General features: G+C 40.9%; 2 protein-coding genes across 2 annotated transcripts in view; both read right to left on the reverse strand.

Annotated features, from left to right (window-relative positions):
• The window catches only part of LOC310929205 (copine-9-like), a gene marked incomplete at both ends in the record, with an annotated part of 119,376 nt that overhangs the window by 64,094 nt on the left and 28,436 nt on the right, over positions 1-26,846 (reverse strand). Inside the window, 3 exons of the mRNA XM_083891927.1 lie at positions 2,123-2,199; positions 5,521-5,560; positions 20,991-21,094. Coding sequence (XP_083748053.1) covers positions 2,123-2,199; positions 5,521-5,560; positions 20,991-21,094 — 221 coding nt within the window. The remainder of the gene's footprint in view (positions 1-2,122; positions 2,200-5,520; positions 5,561-20,990; positions 21,095-26,846) is intronic.
• mtmr14 (myotubularin related protein 14) overlaps positions 1-26,846 on the reverse strand; it is a 123,732-nt gene that overhangs the window by 41,338 nt on the left and 55,548 nt on the right. The gene's annotated exons all lie outside the window — the stretch shown is intronic.

The following is a 26,846-nucleotide window of genomic DNA, read 5'->3' on the forward strand; positions in this document are numbered from 1 at the left end:
GTCAGTCCAGGTGATAGATTGATCAAAGGTCGATGTCTGACACTCAGAACTTCATCAGCACTGGATGATATTTCCGGGAGGGGAGGCAGTTTTCAATGCTTACCGGTAATATTACCGCAACCTTTACTACTTCTTCACCTCTCCTCAGTTTCATGCATCTGCTTCAGTATTTATTATTATTTATTTATTTTTTATTTGTACCAAATTTAAATCTTTGATTTTTTTTTTTTTTTTTAAACAAAACCATGTTTTTTGTGTGTGAACAAAAAGAAAGATATAGTGTGACAAATGAATGTGATGTAAGTGCAACTGGTTTGGGTGTTTTTCATGCAGGGGTGCTTGTTATACAAAACCAGCTCCTGAGGAAACAGTGATGACTACAAATTCACAATGTTATACTGAAAAGCCACTGGAACGGATGTGCGTCACAGAATAACGTAGCTTGGGTAACATTATTGCTTTAGAAAGAAGCAATGGGAGAGAAAAAAAGTAATTTTCCATGAAAACTAGATTCTGGTAACAAGAGAACAACATGGTTAAAGCAAGAATAGAACCAATACCAGTATGGATATTGTTGTGCTTCTAACACCACTGCACTGTCCAAATAGTTTAAGCATCATAATGACAAGATTAAGCCAAAGATTCTCCTTTTAGTTTCAAAATGAACTTAAAATGTGATATTTTATTTCAGTTGTATTTCATTACACTCACTGGCCATTTTATTAAAGTACAAAACTACTTGTTAATACTGTAGTGAGTAACTTTTAAATATAAACCGATGTCTGCTTCATTCAAAGCAACGTCATGAGGTCACACAATGATTAAGCCTATCAGCTCTACAGGACCCCCTCTCTGTTTCTCAGTATAGTTTGATTCTGTGTCTCCCACAACTCTCCCACTCCCACTGCACACATTTTATGTCACGACTGAGGAGGCAAGACAGAAGAACAACGACTACATCATGTTAGCAAAGTAGAATGGCTGCTCACAGTTATATGATTGAAATAGCCTGTGAAAAGTTTGAGAAGTGGATTCTCCTGCCAAAAATAAACATGGTCATTCAGAAGGACTGCACAATTATATTGTGGATTGTGGCCTGTTACAAACGTTGTCTTCCAATAATGACACAAGCTACTCCAACAGAATGCAAAACAATGCCTGACCACATGCCAGTATCACAGCTGCTGCGGTTTCCTTCACCAGGCAGCTCCAACTCTCCTGTACAAGTAGCCAAAGTGCAGTAGACTGTAAAATCTAATGTCTTGGTCATGGTCAAGATGACCAGCTGAAGTTTAACTTGAGCATCAGAATGGGAAAAAGGGTGATTTAAATGTTAATGTTTCAGAAACTGGTAATCTACTGGGATTTTCACACACAACCATCTCTAGAATTTACAGAACATATCCAGTGGGCTGCAGAGGCCAGAGGAGAATGACTAAACTGGTTCAAAATATTGCAACAGAAATTCAAATAAAATAAATAGGCAGAAACCATATGCAAAAGACCATAACAAGTCAAACCTTGAAGCAGAGGGGATACAGCAGCAGAAAACCACACACACACACGCGGACATATTATTAGGTACATATACAGTAAGTTTATATTTCATTTGGTGCCTTTGATATTAAAATTTCTGTGTGAAGTACTTAGAATAAAAAGAGTGTGGTATTAACCTGATAGTTCTAATGTAAAACAGTTGACACAGTGAAAGAAAGTAGATAGGATACAGAAACTGGGATGTGCACATCTGAGAAGCCAACATCTTAATATTTCTGACACATCATGAAGACTTGAAAAAACAAACAAACAGGGCAGATGCAAGCAGGTGCAAACACTTCAAATACTCTGGTGTGACAGCTCACAAGGAAAATCAGGACATACAAGCTCACACCCCACACTTGTGACGACACAGTGTCAGATTGGAACAGGGAACTGTAAACTGTGTCTTGAAATGTGGTTGTGCTTTTGTGCAGGGAGTGGGCATTTTACAACACACCAGTTTACACTAAGAAAAGGCTGCAAACATGTTTTTTTTTTTGTTTTTTTTTTTAAAGATATCAGAGATAATAAACTTCAAGGGAAACCTTTGCTGCTTCTGACATCAGATGTACACTGTACTTACGAAAGCGTCCTTTCCAGTCTGCTGCCAGTCGAGCCGATGATCTCCCCCAACGTGCAGAAGGTCTGACCCAGGAAGTCCTTCACAAAGGAGAGGAGACACAGTTCACAATCAATACCACTTAATACAGTGGGTTGCACATGCAGCACCTCATCAGTGGAGCATCAACTGAGACTGGACAACCATGTATGTGTGATATTTTTATATTTATTTATATCAAAGAAGATCCACACGGTCATTGAATGACCGTGTGGTTTTAACTCAGGTTTTAATTATATACATAGCAGGAGTGTATTAGTGTAAAGGGGCTCATCATAGTGAAAATAGAAGAAAAAAACATGTGAAAGCAAATGGTGACATTTGGTGTGCTGTATCTTCTGTGATAGTATAATAATATAATACAATAGAACAAATTTTAACCTTGATAGGAGGTCAGGAAATGTATTATTAATGAGCCTAGTAATCAGATGCCTCCTGCATAATCAGCTGATTATCAAGTAATCCACAGCTAATGTTTGTCGAGAGGTGTGTGTGTGTGTGTGTGTGTGTGTGTGTGTGTGTATGCGTGCGTGCGTGCGTGCGTGCGTGCGTGTGTGTGCGTGTGTGCGTGCGGCAGCTTGGTGTCGTTTACATGTGAATGAATGGTCGTGGAATGGTGCTGTGCTCTGGCTTGGCCTGTAGAACTTAAGTCAGTGGATCAGAACCTATCTGACCTAAAGACAATAAATCCAGGGAAAAAACAAGGTTAAATTTTGTTATACTCATTTAAAGATGGTTCACTTTTTAGTGAAATCAACACAGTAACGTCCACCGCATCCCCTAACCAGTGGACTATTCTTCTCTGGTTCAACTCAGTGCAGTTTCTCAGTCAACAAATGAAGCTGCAGTTGAAAGACTCTTTCTTCAGTCAAAGTCATAGTCTTCTTCATATATTTCTCTCTGCTTTGGCCTCACTAACAACTCAGTACGTTTACATGCACAGTTGAATCGAGCCGTAGTCCGACTAAGACCATCAATTGGACAACTTGCAGAGTCCAAGTATACTGAACATATGGAGGAGAAAATCTATTTATTGGCTGTGTATTGTTGCCGTATGATTTGTACTGCAGTTTATACGTTGTCTCCTTCTACTTCAGGGTCACAGACCGGGGAGGAAATTCTGGTGCAGGTGCAGAACACCAACACCAACTCCAGTCTGACTAAGCTTATACATGCAGGAGAAATCGGACTATGAATCGCATTATCCAGGTCCATGTTAGTATAGACTAAGACTATCATGAAATGTCACTTAAAAAATAGATTATCATCATAAAAACAATCTACAAAATGCTGCGATGCAAGGAAGCAGGTGATAGAGAGGAGGATGTCTGATTGTGTTGTGGGCTCTTGAGACAACAGTCTTGGTCTCACAGAGGAGATCCTCCCTAAATCCAGCCCAGATGTTTGTTATTTATTACTTTCCTTTCCAATCACGTAAGCAGCAGCAGAAAGAGACAGCACAGAAGTGAACCAGCTGTATGTTTCACACAGTGCTTTTTTTTCATGGCCAAGACCAGCTCATAACAAAGAAAGATTAAACATAAGGAGACCTACCTTCTGCTCGTCCAGGCAGGGATGCAGAAAGAAAGGCAGACACAAGTTAGAGGGAAAGCTGGAAAGAGATGATGAAAAATCTTCAAGTTGTAATTAAAAACAGATTGTTTTTATTTCATATGAAACAGAGGTTCTGTCAGATAAAGGCTCTGTAATTTTCCACATTATTTTTTAAAATTATTATTAGACTCATTTTACATAATAGATAATTTTTTAAATGTTACTATCATCAACCCCTGTAGGATGTTAGAAAGTATTTGTTCTCCTTATATAATCGAAATGATTAAATTAAAAAGAGGCTTTTATGATCCCAGAATGAACAACAAGCAGTAAGTAATAAGTTAATACATTACAATGATAATAATAATACACAATATGATTTTTTTTTGTTGTTTCAGCATTTACAACTTTACCCACATACTGTAACATTTCCTCTTCACATTTGTGATTTGAATGCTTATGTGATTAAAAGGTGTGTGGTCATGCTCATGTATGCTAAGATAAAATATAAGTAAATAATCTCAGCCATCTAAAATCCAGCCTTGTTCCAACCTGAGATACTTGAATTATAAATATTGTATTTTAGCCCAATTTGTTATAAAACCATACAGATGGTAGTGGTAAAATTGAAGTAAAAAAAATTATCATCATCCTTGAGGTGTTTCTGACAGACTGACTGACAATTTGCAACAAGCCAATTTACTGCAACACATGAATCATTACGATGTGTTTGGCATAATGGATGAGCCCAACCAAGTTATTCTGGCGCTCAGGGGCTGAAAAGTTTGAAAACTCCGAAACAGTATATGTGAGGTGAGTAAATTGGCATAAATATAATAAAAGTAATTAGCAGGACGCTAGCAGGATTATGAATTCAAGCCTAAAATGTTGTATTCTGTTCATATTAAAGTCGCTGACACACAGTGACAAAATGAGATGTGACGGATTACATCAGAGTGAAAGGAGTTGCTTTTAAAGTACCAGCAAAGCAATGATTTTGTCAGCCCACAGAAAAATCTGCTACTAAGCACCTTGCCAAATTTTAGTAATTAAACAAGTTGCTAAGTGTTTGAATTTTGGTCTCATATCATGTGAAATTCAGCAACTTTCTCTGCTCTGAAACACTGGGGGTCACCACGGTCAACTGGAGCAGCCAAACATACATCGCAGCCTGACAGCAGGAGTCTGCTCTTCTTTCCATTCTGTTCTGCTGTTCTCAGATCTATAGACGCTTTCAAATGAAGTGGCAGAGCTTTTCTTTTGTGCATCCCGGGAAGACACATTTTAGGGACAAAGACATCTCAGCTGGCTGGCAAAACAAAAGGCAGTCGCGTGGGAGCAGGTGCAGTGACGGTTAAAGCGCTGATGAAGCGCGGTGAGTGTTTTTATATCCTTTCAGTGTTTGAGGAGGAGTTATGCTCACAATGGCTCCTGTGCTTTATCGAGCTGTATTTTTAGATGAGCCTTAAAAATCCTGATCACAAGACTAAAGAGAAACAGTTTTCAGTCTTCTTTTCTCCATACTTCTTACACCTACTGTGCGTCTGTCCATCCTGACATACAGATCCCTCCTCAGACTTCCTGCATTTTATTTACATGCATCTTAAATAGTTTTATGAGATACAATGTCAAATAAATGACATTTTGTCAGTTGAATTCACAGCAGGCCTTTGTTTGTGTGTGTGTGTAAGTGTATATTACGATATATGTTCAACTCCTCATGCTTTTTCAACTGCTTCTTATTAGTGTCAGTCCTCCATATACTGTACCATGTCCATCAATAATGGGATCTGCCAAAAACTGCTTACATGTTTTGAAAGGTTGGAGCTTCTCGTATCCACGTTGTACCTGCAATTAAAAAAAAAAACACTTTTCTCATTGCAGTGCAACAGTGAAAATAACAGTTATCTATTGAAATTGTTGTTTTTTAATGTGCATTTTATGAAAGTCATGAGCACAAATAACATTAACATATATAAACCTAATTAATATGTGCAAAAAAAATTACATTTAAAACAGAAAAACACAGAAACTACTGGTCATTTTATTAGTTATACCTTTTCAACTGCTCGTTAATAATAATAGCCAATCACATGACCACCATAAATATGGCCTTCTTAAGTTAACCGAGCATCAGTCATATCAACTACCACATCAATCTCAGGGTTGAGTTAAGCTCTTCAATTTGTCAAAAACAGTAAAGTAAAGTGCCTCTGTTTTTCCTGCAGCATGGGAGACTAACACATAATCAATAAAGCACAAACTGTGTGCAGGTGTAAGCAGGAGTGGACACAAACATCTCAGGAGCAGTAATGGTCAGAAATCCATTGTGAGTGATCTCTGCTGTATTTCTGTAGGCCAAGTGTGAGAGTTTTGTGGTTTGACTGTAATAACAACAAGCAGACTTACAGTACATGAGCTGCACTGAGTGATAAAACATGAATACAACAGAAACTCAGCTTTTTGTCAATTAATCTTACCCAGATAGGTTTGTACAGGATTTGTGTATGACTATATTTTTATTTTAACCGACACAATAGTTTCTGAATTTACACCTATACTAAAACTGATTTAGAAGTTATAAATGAAGTTATTTGGAAACTGAATATAACTGCAGTGAACTGCTTTCGTTTCCTGCTGCTTCCTAGGTTTCATTTCTAATAGATTTGCTACATACACATTGTTGGGTTATAAGGCTTTGAAAAGGGAGGTAAAGCCGGCACAGACTAATGGAACTGATAGAATTGAGAGGTAACGCAAGAGTCACCATCTACATATACTACCGTATGTGGCACTGCATTCTGCCTCAAAAACTGTGTTCGCTACCTTTCACAACAGTCACTCCATAACCTGCTACACTTACTTTCATCACACTACATCTCCATCCACAATCACCACCAGATTTCAAAGTCTCTTTCACCCCCCACACTTGCTCAAGCAACATCCCATTGAACCCCCAGATCAAATTAAATGACTGCACAGAAGGACAAACCCGAGTGCAATGACAAAAAGAGATTCAGAGCAGAGGTGCCAGCTAAGTTGCAAAAATCTAATGACCTTCATTAACAGGACAGGTGGCAGAAATGTGAGTCAGAAATCCGGGTGAAAAAAGTGTTTGAGTTTTGATATACAGTAGAAGTGATTTACATTCACAGTTCTTCAAATCGCTCTCCCTTCTTTCATTTCTTTGTATTCATCAGTGCATGCCACATAAAGAACTTTGAGCACCAGCTTCTATAGTCAGATTATTCTTTTGCCCTTAGACCCAGTTCAGACGAGTGTTTTACATGTCAGGACACGTGAATACCTGCCCTGCCCAGGCATAGTTTATCATAATGTCTTGTTTAGGGCAGCTAATATCATATTATTCCTCTTTCTGCTCTTCTTCGTTCACATTTGGGGTTTTTCTTTTTATATGCGTTTGTATTTGCTTTTCTTGAGGAATGGTTTTAATGTTTTGGGTTTGTGTGTCTGGGGACTGAGATTCACACTTTTGAGCTGCATCGAATCAGAATCTGTACTGGGAGATTTAGAATGTGCCATCCTCTAAAGCGGAGCCTTCGGAGAACCTGGTTTATTAAAAACTTGCATAACCATTTATTCATGGCATAATATTAAGGCATTTAGAAATATGCACTAAGAGCTTTATGCCTTGCAAAATGTGCAGCAAGGTAATTTCAGCTGAATCATATATTCCCCATGGTGGTGATTAGTGCAGTGGAATCATATTGTTGTTATGCAAAGTTTCGGGCTCCCTGGGTGCCGGCTCTGCAAATCATCATTTTAAAGTACAGATATTATGAAGAAAAAAAACATGCATAATTGTATCAGTACGACTAAAACTACACCTTTAAAATAGTTAGATAGTTGGTTGGTTAGTTAGTTAGACTAACACCCAAGTGCTCTGTGCATACTCCACAGATCCTGTTGTGGGATTTGACCCACAAATAAAAAGATAACAGCCAGAAAAACAAAATGCAAAATGCAGATCAGTGCCTTTTTATACTGATGAGAAAAGTAAATGTATGCTCTGTCAGCGAAAAGAATTAAATATCTAGAAGTTAATTAACGGTAGAGAGACACTGAATGGGTCTTGACTGTCGACATGGTTGTTTTGGTCTTCAATATAATATGTCAACGGGAGAATTCCTGTTGGGCTGTACTGTGGTTGTAACAAATATAAATATACAGCCATAGTCTACTATATAAAAGTGCATTTACCAACTTGTTTTCACATGCTACACAACAGACAATTGATGGTAAAGAGAGATGATGATGAGACTGCTGCTAATTATAATCAAATGTCATGTGATCAACCCGACAACCTTTTTATAGCCTCTGTTGATACGCTTTGGCTCCTCCCATCGCAGCACTTGAACAGATTTAACCCTGATTTAAAGTCTGTTTTCTTAAAATTCACCTCTTACATCTTTGTCCATTTTTCTCAAATCAGTCAAAGATGTACAAGAATTACAGTATTTCCCCGTTTGGCTGTTACAGAGCAGTCTAGTGTTTCTTCTCCATCTCTGAGCACATATGGGAATTTTACTTAGTTTGTATTTACAGCACTTGTGAACTTTTTGAGACACACTGGTGTGACCTTTAGAACTTAGCTCCTAATAACATTCCGAGACAATTAAAAGCATTACAGAGTCTAATGTCTATATAGATTAAAAGTTTTATTCAGGATGTTTAAACAAGTAATGTATACTTTGCAAATTGGCAGGTTTCTGGACTGTAAGGAAAGACACACAGTGATTCATTAATCAGAATGTGAAGGTGGTCATGATGCGATTTACAAATTCAGCTTGCATCACAAACCTTTTTCATTCACGACTGCAGTGCACATACAACACCCGATTGCACACCATTGCATGGTACAATAATGTCTCATTCATTCCTTTAGGCTGCGGAGACAAATTGTAGAACACCAATTACATTTGTCTACAATAACCAATGATTGCAACACCTCCTCTCTCAGTGTGATTTAATTAGCACTAGTGGCTATAGATTTATGCTCTTTAAGGGCAGCTGCAGTGTGTTCCGTTCTCCATTGGACTGGACTGGTGAGTTTTTTTACAAGACCACACTAATACAGGATTGGAAGCTTGGACAGTGTCCTTACTGTTAAATGTGTTTGGATGTTTAAGTCCAGTCTGATGTCCAATCTGCACAAACATAATGTAACTCCCGATCCTGTCCATCGCACACTATCACAACAAACAGCTCACATGGAGGATTTTGTGATTTGTTTGATGAGAAATTAATTGTCATCCTGTTGTTGTGTTGGTGATAATGTTTTCCTGAATGTAACCAGTTGCTTTTTGTGTCTACACCTAATTATAGGTTACTCACTGTATCCAGTGCTAACCACAGTCATGAGCAGGAAATGGTTACTCTTTATTTCCTCACTTTTGACAAAATGTGCCACAGGCAGTTAGAACACTCATTATGTTGATATGCAAAATTTTGGTGGTTGAGCTCACATTGAAGGAAAATACATTTGGCAACATGTGATCCTGGTGACTGGGTTGAGAAGCAAATAATTAGTGAAAGTTGTTCTTTTAGTTTCCTATATTATTATGTCCATAGCACAAAAGTTGGATTGAGTCAACAGAGCAAAACCACAACACCAAATCCAGCTTATTACCATATATAGACTGCAAATAATAAAAATGCTAACGTGGATTAGAGCAGGAGTTTGCCCAGCAACATAGAACATTGAAATTGTTCGAGAAATATAGCAGTAACTACCCACTGTTGATAAACAATGGACACAGCAAAAACAGCGATGTCCAAAGCCTGATGCTCTATTATGGTCTGTATGCACTGTTATGTAGTTTTACTCCATCCCCCCATACACTGTCCTCCTGTTGATGTGTAGTAATCCACTGCTGAAAATATCCCCCAACAAATGTTTCCATCCACTTGAGTGACATCTAACAAAGACTACAGTGCCAATGTGTCACATGATGAGCTGCCTTTGTTGTCACAGTTTAAAAGATCCATCTTTTTCTCCCTCTTCTCCTCCAGACAAAATACTTATACAAGGGAATGGGAAAGTAGTGAGAGACTTTTGGACCCCACTGTACAGCTTCACATTTTTCTATTGTGATTGAGTGAGCTAAAAATAACACGGGTAGGTGGGATTTATTAATAATTCATTTTCTCCACTGGACTGTTCACTTTTATTGGAATCCCCTCTCACAGCTCCACATCAGGAGGACCACAGTTTCCTCCCGGGGCCAAGTACAATCTGTAGCTGGGCCACACCGTAAACTGGCTAAACACCCGTTTTTGTTCTCCCAGTGTGATGTGAAGCTGTGTCTACAACAAAGGAGAGATCAGTTTTTTGTTCTTTTTTTTTAAAAAAAAGGATGTTTCATTCGCATATCTTTGACCAAGAAGAATGTTTTAAAGCCACATTTCAGACAAACTGGAGTTGGGAAATATCTGACCCACTTTAAATAAAGTAACAGGATGCTACTCACAAACTCCAAGAGAAGCAGCTGTCTGATCTTGCATAACAATGGCATAACAAATGGAGGTGCAAACTGGTAAACAACAACCGGAATGCAACTTGCATCAAATGTGTTGGTATTCTACTGAAATAATGCATAACATCATATGATAAAACGTATTTTCCATGCATGTCGCCATAACTTTTCTGCACAGCTTCCAAATATCAGAAAGTAATGAAGTGTTGCACTGACAACACAAACACGTCCAACACGTCACATGGCTGAAGATCTTCTCATTGCCACAAGCATCTGTAGACATGTAAATAATAATAACAATAATAATAGTATCTTCAGGGTTCAGAAAATGTGTTCCTTTGAGAATGATATTAGTTGTTTGGGAACATACTGAAGTTTGTTTACGAGCTTTGAGGGTAGAATTCATACAATTCAGGTCACATGGTATTATTAAAAAAACATGCAGGCGTATTACTACTGATCAATTATCAGTTACTGAATCTCAGCAAGTTAATTACTAGTACTGACCTATTTATTCAACAGCACATTTTGAATGACTGTTATCTTGTTAAAATAATCACGACTAATCTGAGCAGTGTTGGCGCTTTTCCACTAGACAGTTCCAGCACGGCTCGACACGGCAGGTTTTCTTTTCCATTAGTGACAGTACCTGGTTCATGCAACTTTTTTTAGTACCAGCTCTGACGAGATTCCAAGCAAGATGAGCAAATACATTGTGACATCAACAGACTGCAGGCCACTGATTGGTCAGAGTTTCGTCACTGGAAGAGTCATGAGCGCGACGTCCGACACAAGAATCAAACCGAACAATGCCGAATTATTGATCAATTAAAAAGACTTAAAAATCCTGAGAACATGCATTCATTTCCAACATTTAGCAAAGAAATTTCTAAAATCTCAACATTAAACAGGAGTCTGGTGAATTTAGCAACACCACTACCAAAAGCAGCGACCCCTTCCACTGTATTTCAGTTCAGTCAGACAGAGTGCTCTGGGGTCCATTTCACAAAGCAGTTTTAGTGAAAACTCTGAGTCTGTTAACCCTGAAATGAGGGAAACTCTGAGTTTTCCGTTTCACAAAGGGAGGTAAGTCAAACCAGAGAAAGAGGAGTAACTCTAGCCTGTTTCACAGAGAGAGGTAACTTAAGCTCTCGGTCAGTTACCATGGTAACATACTCTATCGGACAGAGTATGTTACATAGCCTCTATGCCATGTATGTGATCCACCGGATCCACCGGATCACCTAACCTGGTCGGGACCAGGTTAGGTGATCCGGTGGATGAAGTGATCCGGTGGATGAAGGTGCAGCATTACTGCGCAGAGAATTAAATATTCGTCGGGAGATGATTATCAAACCGCGCATAGATGTTCTTGCATTTCCACACACTTATCTTTTCGTTTCACGTCACAGTCCATCATTTACATACACAACCTAATCTGTCCTTACATTTCCAACATTAGCAACCGAAGTCATGCCCTCACATCCCAGCAGATATTGTGTTGCGCTGCGTCTCTTTGTAAAGAGGAGTTTTTTTTAATACAAAGTCGGAGATGCAGAAAACTTGAGCATGATATAATTGAGAAGTAATTTATGTGTGTGAAAACAGCATTATGTTGGTGATAAAACAACTGTACACAAACAGCCACTTCATATTTACTTTACAATGTAAAACATGATCAAAATGACTTACCCCCATGAGATTATGCCGAGGTCTTTATTTATTAATAAATCGCTGGCCTTCAGTTAAGCCGCAATACAATGGGTACAAAATCACCCAAAACGTGTGTGTGTGTTTTTGTCTTCACGATGCTGCTTTTAAGTAATTGCCCCTACTGGGACTAATAAAGTTGTTTGATTTGAACTGAACTGAATTGAAATATACAGTTGAACTGTTGTAATAATTGTTTGTTCTATTTATATTCATCCCTCGACACTCCTCCACATGTATTCCTCAGTAAATCCAGGATTGCCAGAGTGTTTGTTTTATTTTAATACAGCATCTCATTTAAGATGAAAATTAATTATTTTACACATAGTATTAACATTTGTAAGTCGGCTCGTGAAACGACAGGTTAATCACAAACCAGAATCTCTTTGTGAATGCTAATACAGAGGAGAGTGTGACCTTGAATAACTGCTTTACATGCAAACTGGTCAGGGGTGAAAAAGGTGAGAAGGGTGTGTAAGGTAATCTTTGATTTAGACATCTTCAGATGTTTGCTCATGGAAAATAATATGGATTTGTGCCATCCTGTGAATATTCATCATTCAGCTTTATTCTTATAGGGCAAATATATTTGGGGAAATGCGCCTAAAGCTGCGGTGCAGTTAATTAGATTGCATTATTTCCTTCTTAGTATAATTTGGAGTTCCTCAACAATTACTAATAGATTTTCTGTGTAAAGGACCATGATTCAGGCAGAGTCTGTAAACCAGTGATGCACAGCATTGAAAGAAGGGAAAGTGTGTGTTATGCAATTTTCTGTGTGTGTGTGTGTTATATTTTGCACTAGTTAATAATTTAGCATTAATGATTTATTTTGTCAGGAGATTAAGACTCCACACTAAGCTGGGCGTCTGTTGTCCCAGGGGAGAAGAGCTTCAAACTCAGCGCTGTGTGGAATGGAAAAAAAGTTGGACTTGATTTTCTAATATCTCAGTTTCATTTCCAGCTTCTTTTTCATCCAACCCTCCATCTTCTATCGCTTTATCCTCCACTTAAGGGGGTGCTGTGCCAATCTCAGCTGACATAGGACACACCATGGACCGGTCAGCAGTCCATCAAAGGGCCACACACAACAAACAAACCATCCATTCTCACACCTACGGACAATTTAGCGTGTCCAGTTTGCCTAATACCCAAATCTGCATGTTTTGGACTGCAGGAGGAAACCAGAGAAACAAAAGAAAGCCCACGCACAAACAGGGAGAACATGCAAACTCCATGCAGAAAGCCCCTTGTTCCGACCGGGTCACTAAACCCGGGTCTTCTTGCTGCAAAGGCAAGATTGCTAACCAATACATTTCATCTTCTTTTTCATCTCTCTAATATAAAACATGAAACTAATTAAGCCTGGACTAACACTATATAGCAAAGTTCATTTTTACAAACACGGGTGGTGACTTAACAGATAATCACAGGAGACGATGCTGAACTGCTGTAGCTGGTGAACTAACAGCAGTTACAGTTGTGACGGCCCTCTGCTGTGGCCTGCGTTGTGTGTTTGTGTGTCCCTCCCTTTCTGTCTGCAGGTATCTCAGTGGGCGGGGCTTGAAACCAGGAGCACCTGGCCAGTCTCCTGGAAGTTTTAAAAGCAGACCGTCTCAGTCGTTCTCGTTCTCTCACACCAGAAGGACCTGGTTATCCTCCGGGGTCATTGTATTGTTTTGTTGGCTGCGGCCTGGTTTTTACACCTTACAACACCCTGCATTCATCACTCACACGCATCCATCGGCAGACACACTGATAACCAAACATTCACACTTCATGGCATTATTTGATTTGTGCACTTTATTTAAATAAATATTGTTAATTGTTACTTTACCCGCGTCTCACTATCTTTTGTCATGGCTTTTTGAGCCGGTCGTGACAAAGTGGGGGCTCGTCCATACGCGATTTAACTCGTGTTTTCATTCATGCCTTTATGAGCGGTAGATTTATCAATGGACTCGTCAGCTGTTGCTGAGCGAGTGACGTCAGCGTTGGTAGTACTACGAGGCTTTGTGTAGCGATCTGCGCTTTGAGTAGCGACGTTTTGGGTCTGTTTCATCGAGTGAGATGTGTGTAAGTTGTTTGTATTAAATTGTTGGTAAAGTTATTAGTTAAACTGAAGGTGAAGTGAATGTTGGCTGGTGTTCACATCGTAACGGAGCCATTTTCCCCTGGTAGGTTGTAGCAGCGTTGCTCCTTTGGGCTTCGCTGGGTTTGTTTTTTTCGATAGTGCTGCGGTGCTAGCGGTTAGAGCTTGTCTCGGGAGCATGTCCGTGGTTGTGGGATTGTTGCCAGAAACTGGTCGCTTTCCTAGGCCAGCGGTCTCTAGTGCGTAAATACCCGCCGCAAAGCCGCATGAAGACTAGGTGAGTCAGTTTATGTAGTTTCGGTTAGGCAGTCTAGTTAGTGGGGATTATTCGCTCCGACTGAGGTCCTTTCGGGCCGCGTGATCACTAAGCTGTCATTCGTTTTTCCTGGTGTTGAGGTGTAACTTTTGGGCTTGTCTCTGAACTGTGTGACTTTTTTGATGTCTGAGGTGGACGAGTTTGTTAAAGCTCCAGCGGAGGAGTTGTTAGATAAGTGCACGAAGGAACAGTTACTGAAAATAGCAGATCATTATGATATTGAGATCTCTGATAAACGGTTAAAGGATACTGTTAAAAGTATTCTGCGCGCTAATCTGAGTGATATGGGTGTATTGATAAGCGGTGCGCAACCTCTTGGCTTAGCCAAGGCGGAGAGTTTGGCTCCGCCGGTGGTTACGGTTGGTGGGCCGAGTAATCTCACATTTGAGCAACAGAGAGAATTGTTGTTGTTGCAGTTGGATCATGATAAAATGATAAAAGAGGCTGAGAGGCAGATGGCATTGGACAGGCTCCGCTTCCAAACGGAGCAAACGAAGCTGTCTTTGGAGCAGTCCCGGCTTGAGTTGTTAAAAGGTGGAAGCCCTGTTTCTGGCGCTTCGGGAGAACAGGAGAATTCCTCTATTAATCCCGGGGGCGGGGGTGTCTGTTTTGACATGCTTGGCAACTTGAGGCTGCTTCCGAAATTTAATGAAAAGGATCCGGAAACTTTTTTTTCTCTATTTGAACGTGTGGCTGAATCGAGAAAGTGGCCGGAGTCTGCGCGCACAGTAATGTTACAATGTGTTTTAACTGGGAAAGCTCAGGAAGCCTATTCATCTCTGTCCTTTGTTGACAGCCAGAGTTATTCGGTGGTGAAGTCCGCTGTTCTCAAGGTCTATGAGCGGGTCCCCGAAGCTTACCGTCAACGTTTTCGGATGTGGCGGAAAGCTGAGAATCAGACGCACCTGGAGTTTGCGCGCGACCTGTCGGTTCATTTTACGCGCTGGTGCTCTGCCCTGGAGGTAAAGACTTTTGAAGATTTATGTGATCTGATAGTGTTGGAGCAATTTAAGAATTCTATTCCTGATAATATTGCGAACCACATCGGCGATCAAAAAGTGAAGACTGCCATAAGAGCGGCTGCGCTGGCAGATGACTATGTCCTGACGCACAGGCGTGCGTTTGGAGAAGGGCGCGCTCGCGGCTCTGGTTCTATTGAGAGTGCCGGGGTGAGTGATGCGTTTCCTTCTGTTTATCCGTCTAGATCTGATGGGAGGTTTCGTGGCCTGAGAGGTCCTGAGAAGATATGCAACTTCTGTCATAAGAAAGGTCACTGGAAAGCTGATTGTTATATTTTAAAAGCTAAAGCCAAACAGCCCGTGACGCATGTGAAAGGTGCTTGTGTAGCGATGTCGGCACCCGAGGTGCATGGAGTTCGTTTGAATAAGGGGATATTGCAGCGAGATGTTGCAGCTGGTGAGCTAGATGCTTTTTTACCTTTTGTGTCTAGTGGATTTGTCTCTTTACTGGGAAGTGAGGAGAAGGTGCCAGTTAAAATTCTGCGTGACACTGCTGCATTTGATTCTTTTATTCAGGCTTCCGTGTTGCCTTTTTCAGACAAGAGTGATACAGGGTTCACTGTTCCTGTGCGGGGGGTTGGCATGCGGGTGTTGCAGGTTCCGCTGCATAACATCCAGTTATTCTCAGATCTCGTTCAGGGTCAGGTGGCAGTTGGCTTACGTCCAGCACTGCCTATTGAGGGCATTACGCTCATTTTGGGTAATGGTGTAGCGGGGTCCCGCGTTTGGGCTAATGGTTCACCGCCGCCTCTTGTTGTTTCCTCTCTCCCCTTGATCAGTAAACATCCGGACGAATGTGAACTGAATTTTCCGGAGGTTTTCACAGCCTGCGCGGTGACGCGCGCCATGGCGCATACTGATGCTGCTGCTCACGTCCAGAAGTCGAAAGGTGCGAAGCACGACGCGTCGGAGCTGATTGCATTTTCTATGTCTGATGTTCCCCTCTCAGTTTCGTTGGAGGACCTGAAGACAGAACAGCAAGCTGATCCTTCCTTAGCTGCTCTTTTTGAGCAGGTGCTTCCGCCAGAAGACGTGAGTGAGAATTCTCGGGGCTATGTTGTTGATAACAATATTCTTTTGAGAAAATGGGTTTCCCACTGTGATGATTTTGTTGCTGACCCGGTTTTCCAGGTCGTGGTGCCATTTAAGTTTAGGGACGCTGTACTGAGGTTGGCGCATAATGATGCTGGCCATTGGGGGGTCAGGAAAACTTATGACCAGGTCTTGCGACATTTTTTCTGGCCGCGTCTGAAGCGGGATGTTGCGAAATACATCAAAACCTGTCATACGTGCCAACTTACAGGTAAACCTAACCAGGGAATAGCACCCGCACCTTTGTTCCCTATTCCAGCCGTCAGTCAGCCTTTTGAACACTTGATCATCGATTGTGTGGGGCCGTTGCCTCCTTCCCGGTCTGGTGCTGTGTACCTTCTCACTGTAATGTGTCAGACGACGCGCTATCCCGCTGCATATCCATTACGCACGATAACTGCGCGGTCTGTTGTGCGCGCACTCAGCCAGTTCATTTCGGTTTTTGGGATTCCGAAAGTTATTCAATCAGATCAAGGCTCCAATTTCTCATCCCATTTATTTTACCAAGTCTTGAAACAGTTGCACGTAAAACATAACAAAGCGTCCGCGTACCATGCGCAGAGCCAGGGGGCCCTTGAACGGTTCCACCAGACGCTGAAATCACTGCTGCGTTCATACTGTACTGAGATGGAGGGGGATTGGGAAGAGGGTCTGCCCTGGTTGTTGTTGGCTGCTCGGGGGGTTACACAGGAGAGTACCGGTTTTAGTCCAAATGATTTAGTGTTTGGACACACAGTGCGCGGGCCGCTGTCTCTGCTTGGTGATCAGTGGAAGGAAACGGAGATTCCAAAAAACTTGATTGATTATGTAAACGGGTTTCGCCATCGACTATATGCAGCGGGCGTGCTAGCCAATCAGAACTTGTCATCTGCACAGTATAAAATGAAGCGAGTGTTTGATCGGCGTGCTGAGAAAAAAGTGTTTAGTGTGGGGGACCTGGTTTTAGCGTTGTTGCCAATAATCACTTCTCCATTGCAAGCTAAGTTTTTAGGTCCCTATGAGGTGGTGAAACAGGTGTCTGAGCTGAACTACATCATTTCCACCCCTGAGCGCAGAAAAAAGACTCAGATGTGTCATGTAAATCTGCTGAAGCCTTATTATGCTCGTGATTCTCCTGACTCTCATACCATGCAGGCTCCGATCTCGTCGGAGGGCCCACAGCCGTTTTGTTCAGCAGGTAGGGTGTCCACTGTCCATGTCCCTCAGATTGTGGCAGCTGAGGTGGAGGATGGTTTGCCAGTTTTGGACCCCACTCTGGTGCAGGGTCGTCTGAAGAATTCAGAGTCCTTGTGTAATTTACCTGTGTTGCTTGGTCATCTGTCAGAGTCCCAACAGGCAGATTTATCAGAGGCAATTGAAATGTATCCTTGTTTGTTTGGTGACACACCCACACGGACACATTTAATAGAGCACGATATAGATGTTGGGGATGCCCAGCCTATAACACAGAGGTTTTATCGTGTTAACCCTGAAAAGCGTAAATGCCTGGAAACTGAAGTACAGTACATGTTGGATCATGGAATTGCTGAGCCGTCCTCCTCAAGTTGGGCTTCGCCTTGCATCCTAGTTCCTAAGCCCGATAACACATTTAGGTTCTGTACTGACTTTCGTAAAGTTAATGCTGTCACTCGGCCTGACTCCTTTCCGCTTCCTCGTATGGAAGATTGTATCGATCTGGTGGGACAGGCAACATTTGTCAGTAAGTTTGATTTGTTAAAAGGTTATTGGCAGGTTCCTTTGTCTCAGCGGGCACGTGACATTTCAGCATTCATAACGTCAAATGGTCTGTTTTCATACCAAGTCATGCCTTTTGGGTTGCGGAATGCTCCTGCAACCTTTCAGAGGTTGATGACAAACATTTTAGGTGACCTAGAGGGGTGTGCTGTGTATCTCGATGACGTGGTTGTGTTCTCTGACACATGGTCTCAACATCTGGAGCGCATCCAGGCCCTGTTCAGCCGCCTGGCCGAGGCACGACTCACCATTAACCTTGCGAAGTGTGAGTTTGCGAGGGCAACGGTGACTTATCTGGGTCGAGTGGTTGGACGGGGTACTGTCCGTCCTCTAAAGGAAAAAGTTCAAGCAGTCGCCTGTTATCCTGTACCGGTTACAAAGAAAGAGTTGATGCGTTTTCTCGGTTTAGTGGGCTACTACAGGAGCTTCTGCAGGAACTTCTCTGAAGTAGTTGCGCCACTTACTGATTTGTTGAAGGCAAAAGTAACATTTGTCTGGTCCCCTATGTGTCAGCAGGCTTTTGATCGAGTGAAAATGTTGATGTGTGATGCTCCGGTTCTTGCAGCCCCACGGTTCGATCGTCTGTTCTCCTTGCAGGTGGACGCCAGCCATGTCGGGGCAGGAGCTGTTCTCCTGCAGGAGGACGACGTTGGTGTTGCAAAGCCTTTAAGTTTCTTTTCGAAAAAGTTCAATTCTTATCAGCTCAATTACTCGACCATAGAAAAGGAAGCACTGGCCTTGGTGTGGGCTTTAAAACACTTTGATGTCTATGTGGGTTCTGGTGTTGTGCCTGTGGTGGTCTACACCGACCACAATCCCTTAACCTTTCTCAATTCGCTTAAAGGTCCCAACCATAGATTAATCCGGTGGTCTCTGTTATTACAGTCCTACTGGTTAGACATTCGGCACATTAAAGGCTCTGACAATGTGGTTGCAGACGCGTTGTCCAGAGCACCTTGTCAGTAAAATTTCCAATGTTTAACTTAAGCTGGAGGTGTGTTTGCCTCTTGGTGTCCCTGTCTCTCCTTTCCTCTCTTAAAATTGCTTCCTTGGTACCAGGTTGCGGAAGGGTATGGTGATGGTGAGGAGCACCAGTGGTGAATAACATTCAGCAGGTAAAACAAAACTTAGTTCACTGGTGAAGCGTTGAGCCCAATGGTAATATATATATATATATATGTATAAATTATATGCACTGATTGTTTGAAATGTGTTGCACTATTATTCAAGATGGTGAAAGATGGGTAATAGTGTCTTTTATTAATATAGTCTTTGTGGCGCTGAGGTCGGGCCACCTTCTTATGGAGGGGGGTGTGACGGCCCTCTGCTGTGGCCTGCGTTGTGTGTTTGTGTGTCCCTCCCTTTCTGTCTGCAGGTATCTCAGTGGGCGGGGCTTGAAACCAGGAGCACCTGGCCAGTCTCCTGGAAGTTTTAAAAGCAGACCGTCTCAGTCGTTCTCGTTCTCTCACACCAGAAGGACCTGGTTATCCTCCGGGGTCATTGTATTGTTTTGTTGGCTGCGGCCTGGTTTTTACACCTTACAACACCCTGCATTCATCACTCACACGCATCCATCGGCAGACACACTGATAACCAAACATTCACACTTCATGGCATTATTTGATTTGTGCACTTTATTTAAATAAATATTGTTAATTGTTACTTTACCCGCGTCTCACTATCTTTTGTCATGGCTTTTTGAGCCGGTCGTGACACAGTTTACACCCCATTCCCACTGGTCCAAAAGACTCTATAATCCCAGTTTTAAAGTTTTTAATTGGCATTCACTCCTGTGTCAAAAGACAAAACACATGGATTTTTACTGGCTTTAGCTCAGATCAGAATTAGTACTGCAAGGTGAACACATCAATTTCCTCTCCATCTACTTCATTTGTGGCAGAGATTGAATTGTGCCCTTATCCGTCAAGTTTCAAAATATAAAAAAAACTAATTAGCGAGTTCCATACTGATCATAATATATCTAATGATCAGTTGATCAGCTCCATCATTATTCTGAAGACTTGGAGTTAGACAGTGTTTCATGGACAGACTGACCGATATAGATAAAGATATCCTGGGTATTTTTATAAGCGTAGTTACCAGGTGATAACTTCAAATTGGATGTCCAAGTTAACAATCTTTGGATTATACTTCCAATCACTGTGAAGCTTATAATTGACAGATGTGGTCAGACTGCAGCTCCTGTACGTATGGATTGAAGATTGGGATTGGTTTAATCAATGCCTCTGCCTTGAGTTTTTGATTTTAACGGATAACGACCACACAGTGATTGTGTCTTTGGCCTCTTCCTCTGCCTGACCACATACCGAGGCTCTTCTTTGAACTCACTGTGAGGGCATCGATCTCTGTGTGTGGAAATAAGGAGGTGGACGAGGCTGAAGTTTTCCCCTCCGTTCTGCATTTGTCTACCTGCAGTCTGATTTGTGACTCACTGAACATAAAGTGCTTGAACAGAAACAGAGAAATGTACAGACGTGTGAATAAACAACACCAAATGTACCGTTTCGTCCTCACTTGCACTCTCACAAAGTGTGATATATGTATTTAATTTCAGACCTGCACCAATGTCTGGATAGAAGAATGAATTAATTTGTCTGTAGGGGCTGCATGCAACTACATAAATGTCTGCAAATGCTCCAGGTATTCTCTGGAACTTTTCCTGACAGCTTCCTAGTTGGATCCTGAGCTCTCATGTCATATCTCCAAACAATATGTGAGCCAATGTTTGAATAAAAGCAGGATAAGTACAGGATTTTTTACAGTGAGTGTGTGATGAACTGGAAATGTTCCCACTTACACATCAAAGCGGAGGTTCTGTTTCTCCTCGAAGAAGTAATCAAGGACAAACTTCCTCACAAAGTCTGGATTCAACGTGTTATCGATCACCTCGGTCCGACCAAACTGGAAGAAAGAGAGAGGAAGGGACAGTTAACACCATGCAGATCAATGTGTTCATTTAGCGAGAGGAAAACACAACAGATTCCAGACAGTAAGTCTCCATGTTATCGTCTTTGCAGGTTTAAAAGTTCTTACTTGGTAAATGTGCAAAAAAATGTAGGGAACCTTCAACCTTTACCAACCAGACTTTACCTGACCAAGAAAAGGTTTAAAGTAGTCGTCATGTCATGATTTAAATTGTATATACTTTCTAGTCTTAGTGGCCACTCAAAGTCCTTTAGATTAAAGTTTTACATATACCCAGTCAAATATACATTCATACAGTGCTTCTACACTGTTTCACCCAGTTACTGACCGATATAAACATAAACTATTACTTTTAGATTAGATTTGCTAAATTTTCTGGGAAACGGTTTACTAAAATCATATAATACAATAATACAAAATTAGAATTATTGTTAGTGAAATATGAATCCAATTGTATGTTGTTTAGGAGCTTTTAGTGTCCACCTTTGTTGTAATCAGGATAACCCATACACTAATACAATGCAGATATGACACACCGTTTACCTGGCAGCAGCTACACAACAGCCTCCACACGTCTGTTCAAGTTTGACGAGCAGGTTGCAGTTGCAGACAGAAAGATTCAAACTTTCTGCCACTGCTGTACTGCTGGCAGCTGCCAAACTGCCCAGCAGTCACAACCACAGTCCCACTGCTCCTCACAGCACAGCACATAAGTGTCTGCTCGTTGGCTTCACAGTGAAAGAGTGCACAGGTAAAGCACAGAGAGGCTCATCATTTTCTCAGTGGAAAGTCTGTGCTCCTGCACCATGATGTTTTGATCCAGCAGTGAGAATATGTTATGGGATGACCATTCAGTAGGTTTTGTTTAATAATTAGACAAAGCATCTACCAGGGAGACGTAGATGTTTCAGAAAACATTGGAGACGATTAATTATTGCATTCCTTTTAAAGCTGAGTGTGTAAGTGCAAAAACGTTATCAACAGCAGGCTTCACTTTGGAAAAAAATACAAGAGATGCATCCAAACACCTCCAGTCAGTCCTCTACTCAAAGCTCCACCTCCAAAACATGGGAAGTTGTCTGTGTTTCCATCATGATATGATAAGATTTGGAACAGTGAAGCCCTGGGTCAGTGCCAATGAATGGAATGGTTGGGGCTGGTTATTTTGGTACTATACCTAATGGGAACACAGAGGCTTTACTTCAGCATTTTGCTCGCTTGCTAACTCCTGGCTATCTTCTCTGCATCAGAGGTGTACAAACTCTCCAGCTTGTCATGAACACTCTGTGAGAGCAGAGGCAGCAGTTATACCTGCAGGCAAATACAGTAGTTAACCCATGGATTGGATGGGGTCATAAAACTGTACTGCATATTTCACAATAAATGCATGTGAGTGAGATAATGCAAAATTAATGAAGAAAATATGAACGTGTAGTGAAATCTAAGCATGGGCGCGGGTCTTTAAATCGAAGAAAATAATTGAGGAAGCAGGATAATTTGTATGTGCAGAAGATGTTTCAGATAGATATGCCAGCCCATCATTCCATGTAATCTGAATACAATGATTAGTTGTGTTTGTTAAAAGTAACAACTTTATTTAGTGATGGCTATGAGGACATGGAGAGGAATTCAACAAATTTAATGTCTTTAGTGCCATCATCACATGGGTCCTTTGCATAGTAATGATTTTAAAATGTTTTAGCAAAGGGGTTAAATTAATGATCTGTTCAGTTCATGCAAGTAAATAAATAAATGGGGCCACATTTCAACCATAATTATGATTAGTATAACTATCTAATACAAGCAGCTTAAGCCATAATCTGGTCAGAGAGAACTGTATTGTTTCTCAAATTTATGATCAAAGTATGAATTTCCATTTCATAAGAGAAAACTTTAATAACTCATGTCAATTTCTTAACTATGCAGAGGCAGTACTCTTATTAATGTGTTTAACCTTTCTCCACCATAGGCAATTTAACGCAATAAACCTGACAGCCACAGTTTTCCAATCAGTTGGTCCTGCCTTCTTTTAAAGGTTGTGTAAAGCAAATGCACAGAATCACAGGACACCGGAGTAAAGAATTACAGAGTAAAGCCTGGAAACAGTTTTTCTCCAGTTTTCTGTTCAGGATTGAAACACTGGAGCCATAGTTACTATATAAAAACCCTTGGTATCACTTTATTTGAGTTGTCCAATGTTGAATCTCTACCCAGAAATCCAGTATCATCTCAACAGATGATCAGTTGACACTATAGGATAGTTGAATTTCAACAGATAAGTAACTTATGCCAACTAAAATCATAATGTGAACAGATCATCAACTTAGGTTTTATCATAACTATTAACTTTTAGAAGTAGATAGTCAACTAATAAGATGCTAACACTATCTACAGAGAAGTAGTTAAATGCTGGTTACTATCCCTGCAAAAACAGTATTTCTAGTTAAAAGGCACTTTTGTGCAGGGTTATGGTAAGAATCTGTAGACCAACACTTGATAGTTCATTGTACGTCACTTATCAGTCGACTAAGTGTCAACGGATTATCTGTTGATGTGACACTGATACCATATAGATATAGATATATATATATAGATATATATATATATATATATATATAGATATATATTAGTATCTATAGAATAGATACTAATAGAAAGTCAACAATGTACAATCAAAAGTGTTACCCTCAACGATTTATTGTGATTTACTGAGATGTCTTCTTCCCACAAATGTGTCTTCCCTGGATGCAAAACCCCATTGAAAAGCTCTGCTACTTTATTTAAAATTGAGATGAGGAAGTAAAGAACAGAGCGAAGAGCAGACTCCTGCTGTGAGGCAGCAGGTACCACTGAGAGAGAGACTGTCGCTAAACAGCTCTGTGTTTGTGTTCATTATGTCGTTAAACTGCGACCAAAACAGTGAGAAAATTGTGTACATGTTAGTTTATTGGCACATTAACATATCCCATACAAACTCTTTGGTCCACACTAAACAAACATATGTGTGTTCAGCTCCTCCAGTGGACACTGGATTTGACACCTAATTATTTAATCTTCAATCATCATTAAACACAATTAAAATCCTAAATATTTCAAACTTAAAATCACACTTCACTCTACTCCGTCCTGTAGAGCATCCATATTTGTTGCAGACTTTCTAACAGATGGTCAGAAACATGAGTTAGAGAACAGGAAGTGCAAAGAATATTAGTCCATCAAGCTTCAACCAATTATTTTACCAAATTGAAGTTATTTATTTCATTGTACAAATATTATGCCACTGCAGGGATAAAACGCGTAGGTGGAGGAATTATATTTTCATGTTCTCCGTCTGTCTCATGAATGTGAAACCTACTTCAGGGAATTTCTTTAAATTTGGCAGAAATGTTTGCTTGGAATCAAAGACGGACAGCTCGGATTTTGAAATTCAAAAGGTCAGGATAACTGTGACAACATAATCTGACAAAATACATCTTTCTATTGAATGCTTTCAAAATCTTCACAAACAATAACTGTGTACAGAGAGAAGAATACGACCTCAAAGCAATAATTCTAGCTGCACTTGGCCAAGACAATATAGTACCTCTTCAACATGGGCGGAGTCATCAAGGCCCGGCTCCATGAAACTGCTGTGACTTCATAAACGTGACACACCAACTAGTGACCAGTGACTTGTAAAGCAGTTGTTTCAGTCTAACTGAATCATTAGAATCAGTTAATTAAAAAGATTTGTTCACAGAATCGTTCAGTACTTTCTGCATGACCGGAGCACAGACGCCGTCTGACACAGTCACTGAACTGAAATACAGCGTCAGGGTTTGTGATGCGGCTCGCTGCTCACGATTGCAGGCTTTCAGCAGTGCTGTCGCTAAATACACCAGACTCCTCTGTTAAACATTGAGTTAAATATTGATTAATGCACATTTTTTCTTTTTAATTGATCTACAGTTTGGCACCACCAGAGCAGGTACTAAAATAAGTACCAGTTACTATGGAAATAAATATCTAATGGAATAGCAAAATAACTGTGCCGTGCACAACTCGTTTCAGGGTCAAGTGCAAACCACAAACTCCAATTCAAATCTGCCAAGGGACCTTTGTTAATCATTTCCTTTCGCCTCTACCTCAGTGATAAAGAAAATAATCTGATGTATAATTAACTGCATAGTCTCTATCCAATACTATCATACTATCCAAGTGCACCTTTGAAAGGGTAAAATAACTTGCAGTATATACTGTAATAAATATGTTGAATATAATATGCATCGACAGACCATCATAACTTTCCACTTCAAAAGGAAATCAAAAATGCTATACTCTGTGGATGATAGGAGAACCATTCATTTTTCATGCATGCTTACAGTTATACTATTCAGGGTCATGGCTAACAGGAGAATATCACAGCAACTCTGTGTTTCCAGTTGCACTCATTTGAATGTCTTTAGATAAAAGAGGAGAACCTAGAGGAAATCCACAGTGGCAGAATCACAGGTAGCACAAATCTTTATCCAAACTGTGTTCTCTACCTCCAGGTCGAAATGTGTGTGTGTTCTAAATGAAGCAGTGTTGAAGCTTCGAGGCCAGTACCTGTACATGCACTCTTGATCTGTCTAAGTTGAGACTTTTTAAACCATTATGGAAATGTGCAATCAGAACAATTCCCATCGGCAGAGCAGGAGGGCTTTAATCAAGGACAGACCCGGCAGAGGTTGATGAGCAGGCCTGTGGACTTTGTTGGATTTAGCATTTTTCAATTTTGAATATGTGAGCTGCAGGGGGGATTTCCTCCCTCTCACTCTCCACTGCTGTTCTCCTGTATTTCCTTTGAGAACTACTGGGCATTTTGGAAATTAAAATTTTGAGTCGGCAAACATGTTGCAGTGTGTTACTACCTTGTCCCAATAACATAGTTGATGACTATGGTGATTTGAATCATGAAGCGCACTCCTCAGCTCACTCCTTTACATTAACACTACATTCTAGACACTTTTATGCACAATAAATTACAAAAGACATACTCTGCCTGCACAGCAGTCAGGTACAATTAAGGTGTCTTAAGTGTCTTGTCTTGCCCAGCGAAACATCAAGACATAGGCTGGCTTTACACGGCAACGATCTGAACACAAACCGCAAAAGTGGCGTTGCGTTCCCACTATTTATTTCGCGTTTAGACGAGCGTATTTGGATGGAAATCTGCATGCACACGGTGACGCAAAAGTGTGTGAAATTTGATGTAGTATACATGCCAGGTGGCTAGGTGGCACTGTGAAGCACTTGCATATAACAACACCAGCTGAAACGTCCTTCTACTTCTCTCTAGTAGCGCTGAGTAGCCCACAGTCGAAAACCAAAACATTAACTCGCTGTAATTGCTGAAATGACTCCTGGATAGGTATCAGAGCAGCTAAGGCAACTTGAATGTCCGACTGATGGATAATAATTCGACATGTTTGTTGTTGTTTGGCTGTACTGCACATGGATCTGACGTCAACACGTACAGGAGGATAGCCAGCGTGAGCAGCTCAGAGAACACATTTGCGTTTTCAACCCTTTACACGGGAACACGACAGCGGAGCGTTTTTAAGATTTCCACTCTGGAGGGGGTGGGTTCATTTTTTTGCGTTTTTAAGCCCCAAAGACGCATGAACCCGCACAACTGCAGGTAATCACAGGTAATCACTTCAATTATGTGTCGTCTATTTAGATTTAAAGCGGACCTAGAACGGAA

Source organism: Microchirus variegatus (assembly GCF_963457635.1).
Source record: "Microchirus variegatus genome assembly, chromosome: 7".
NCBI lineage: Eukaryota > Metazoa > Chordata > Actinopteri > Pleuronectiformes > Soleidae > Microchirus > Microchirus variegatus.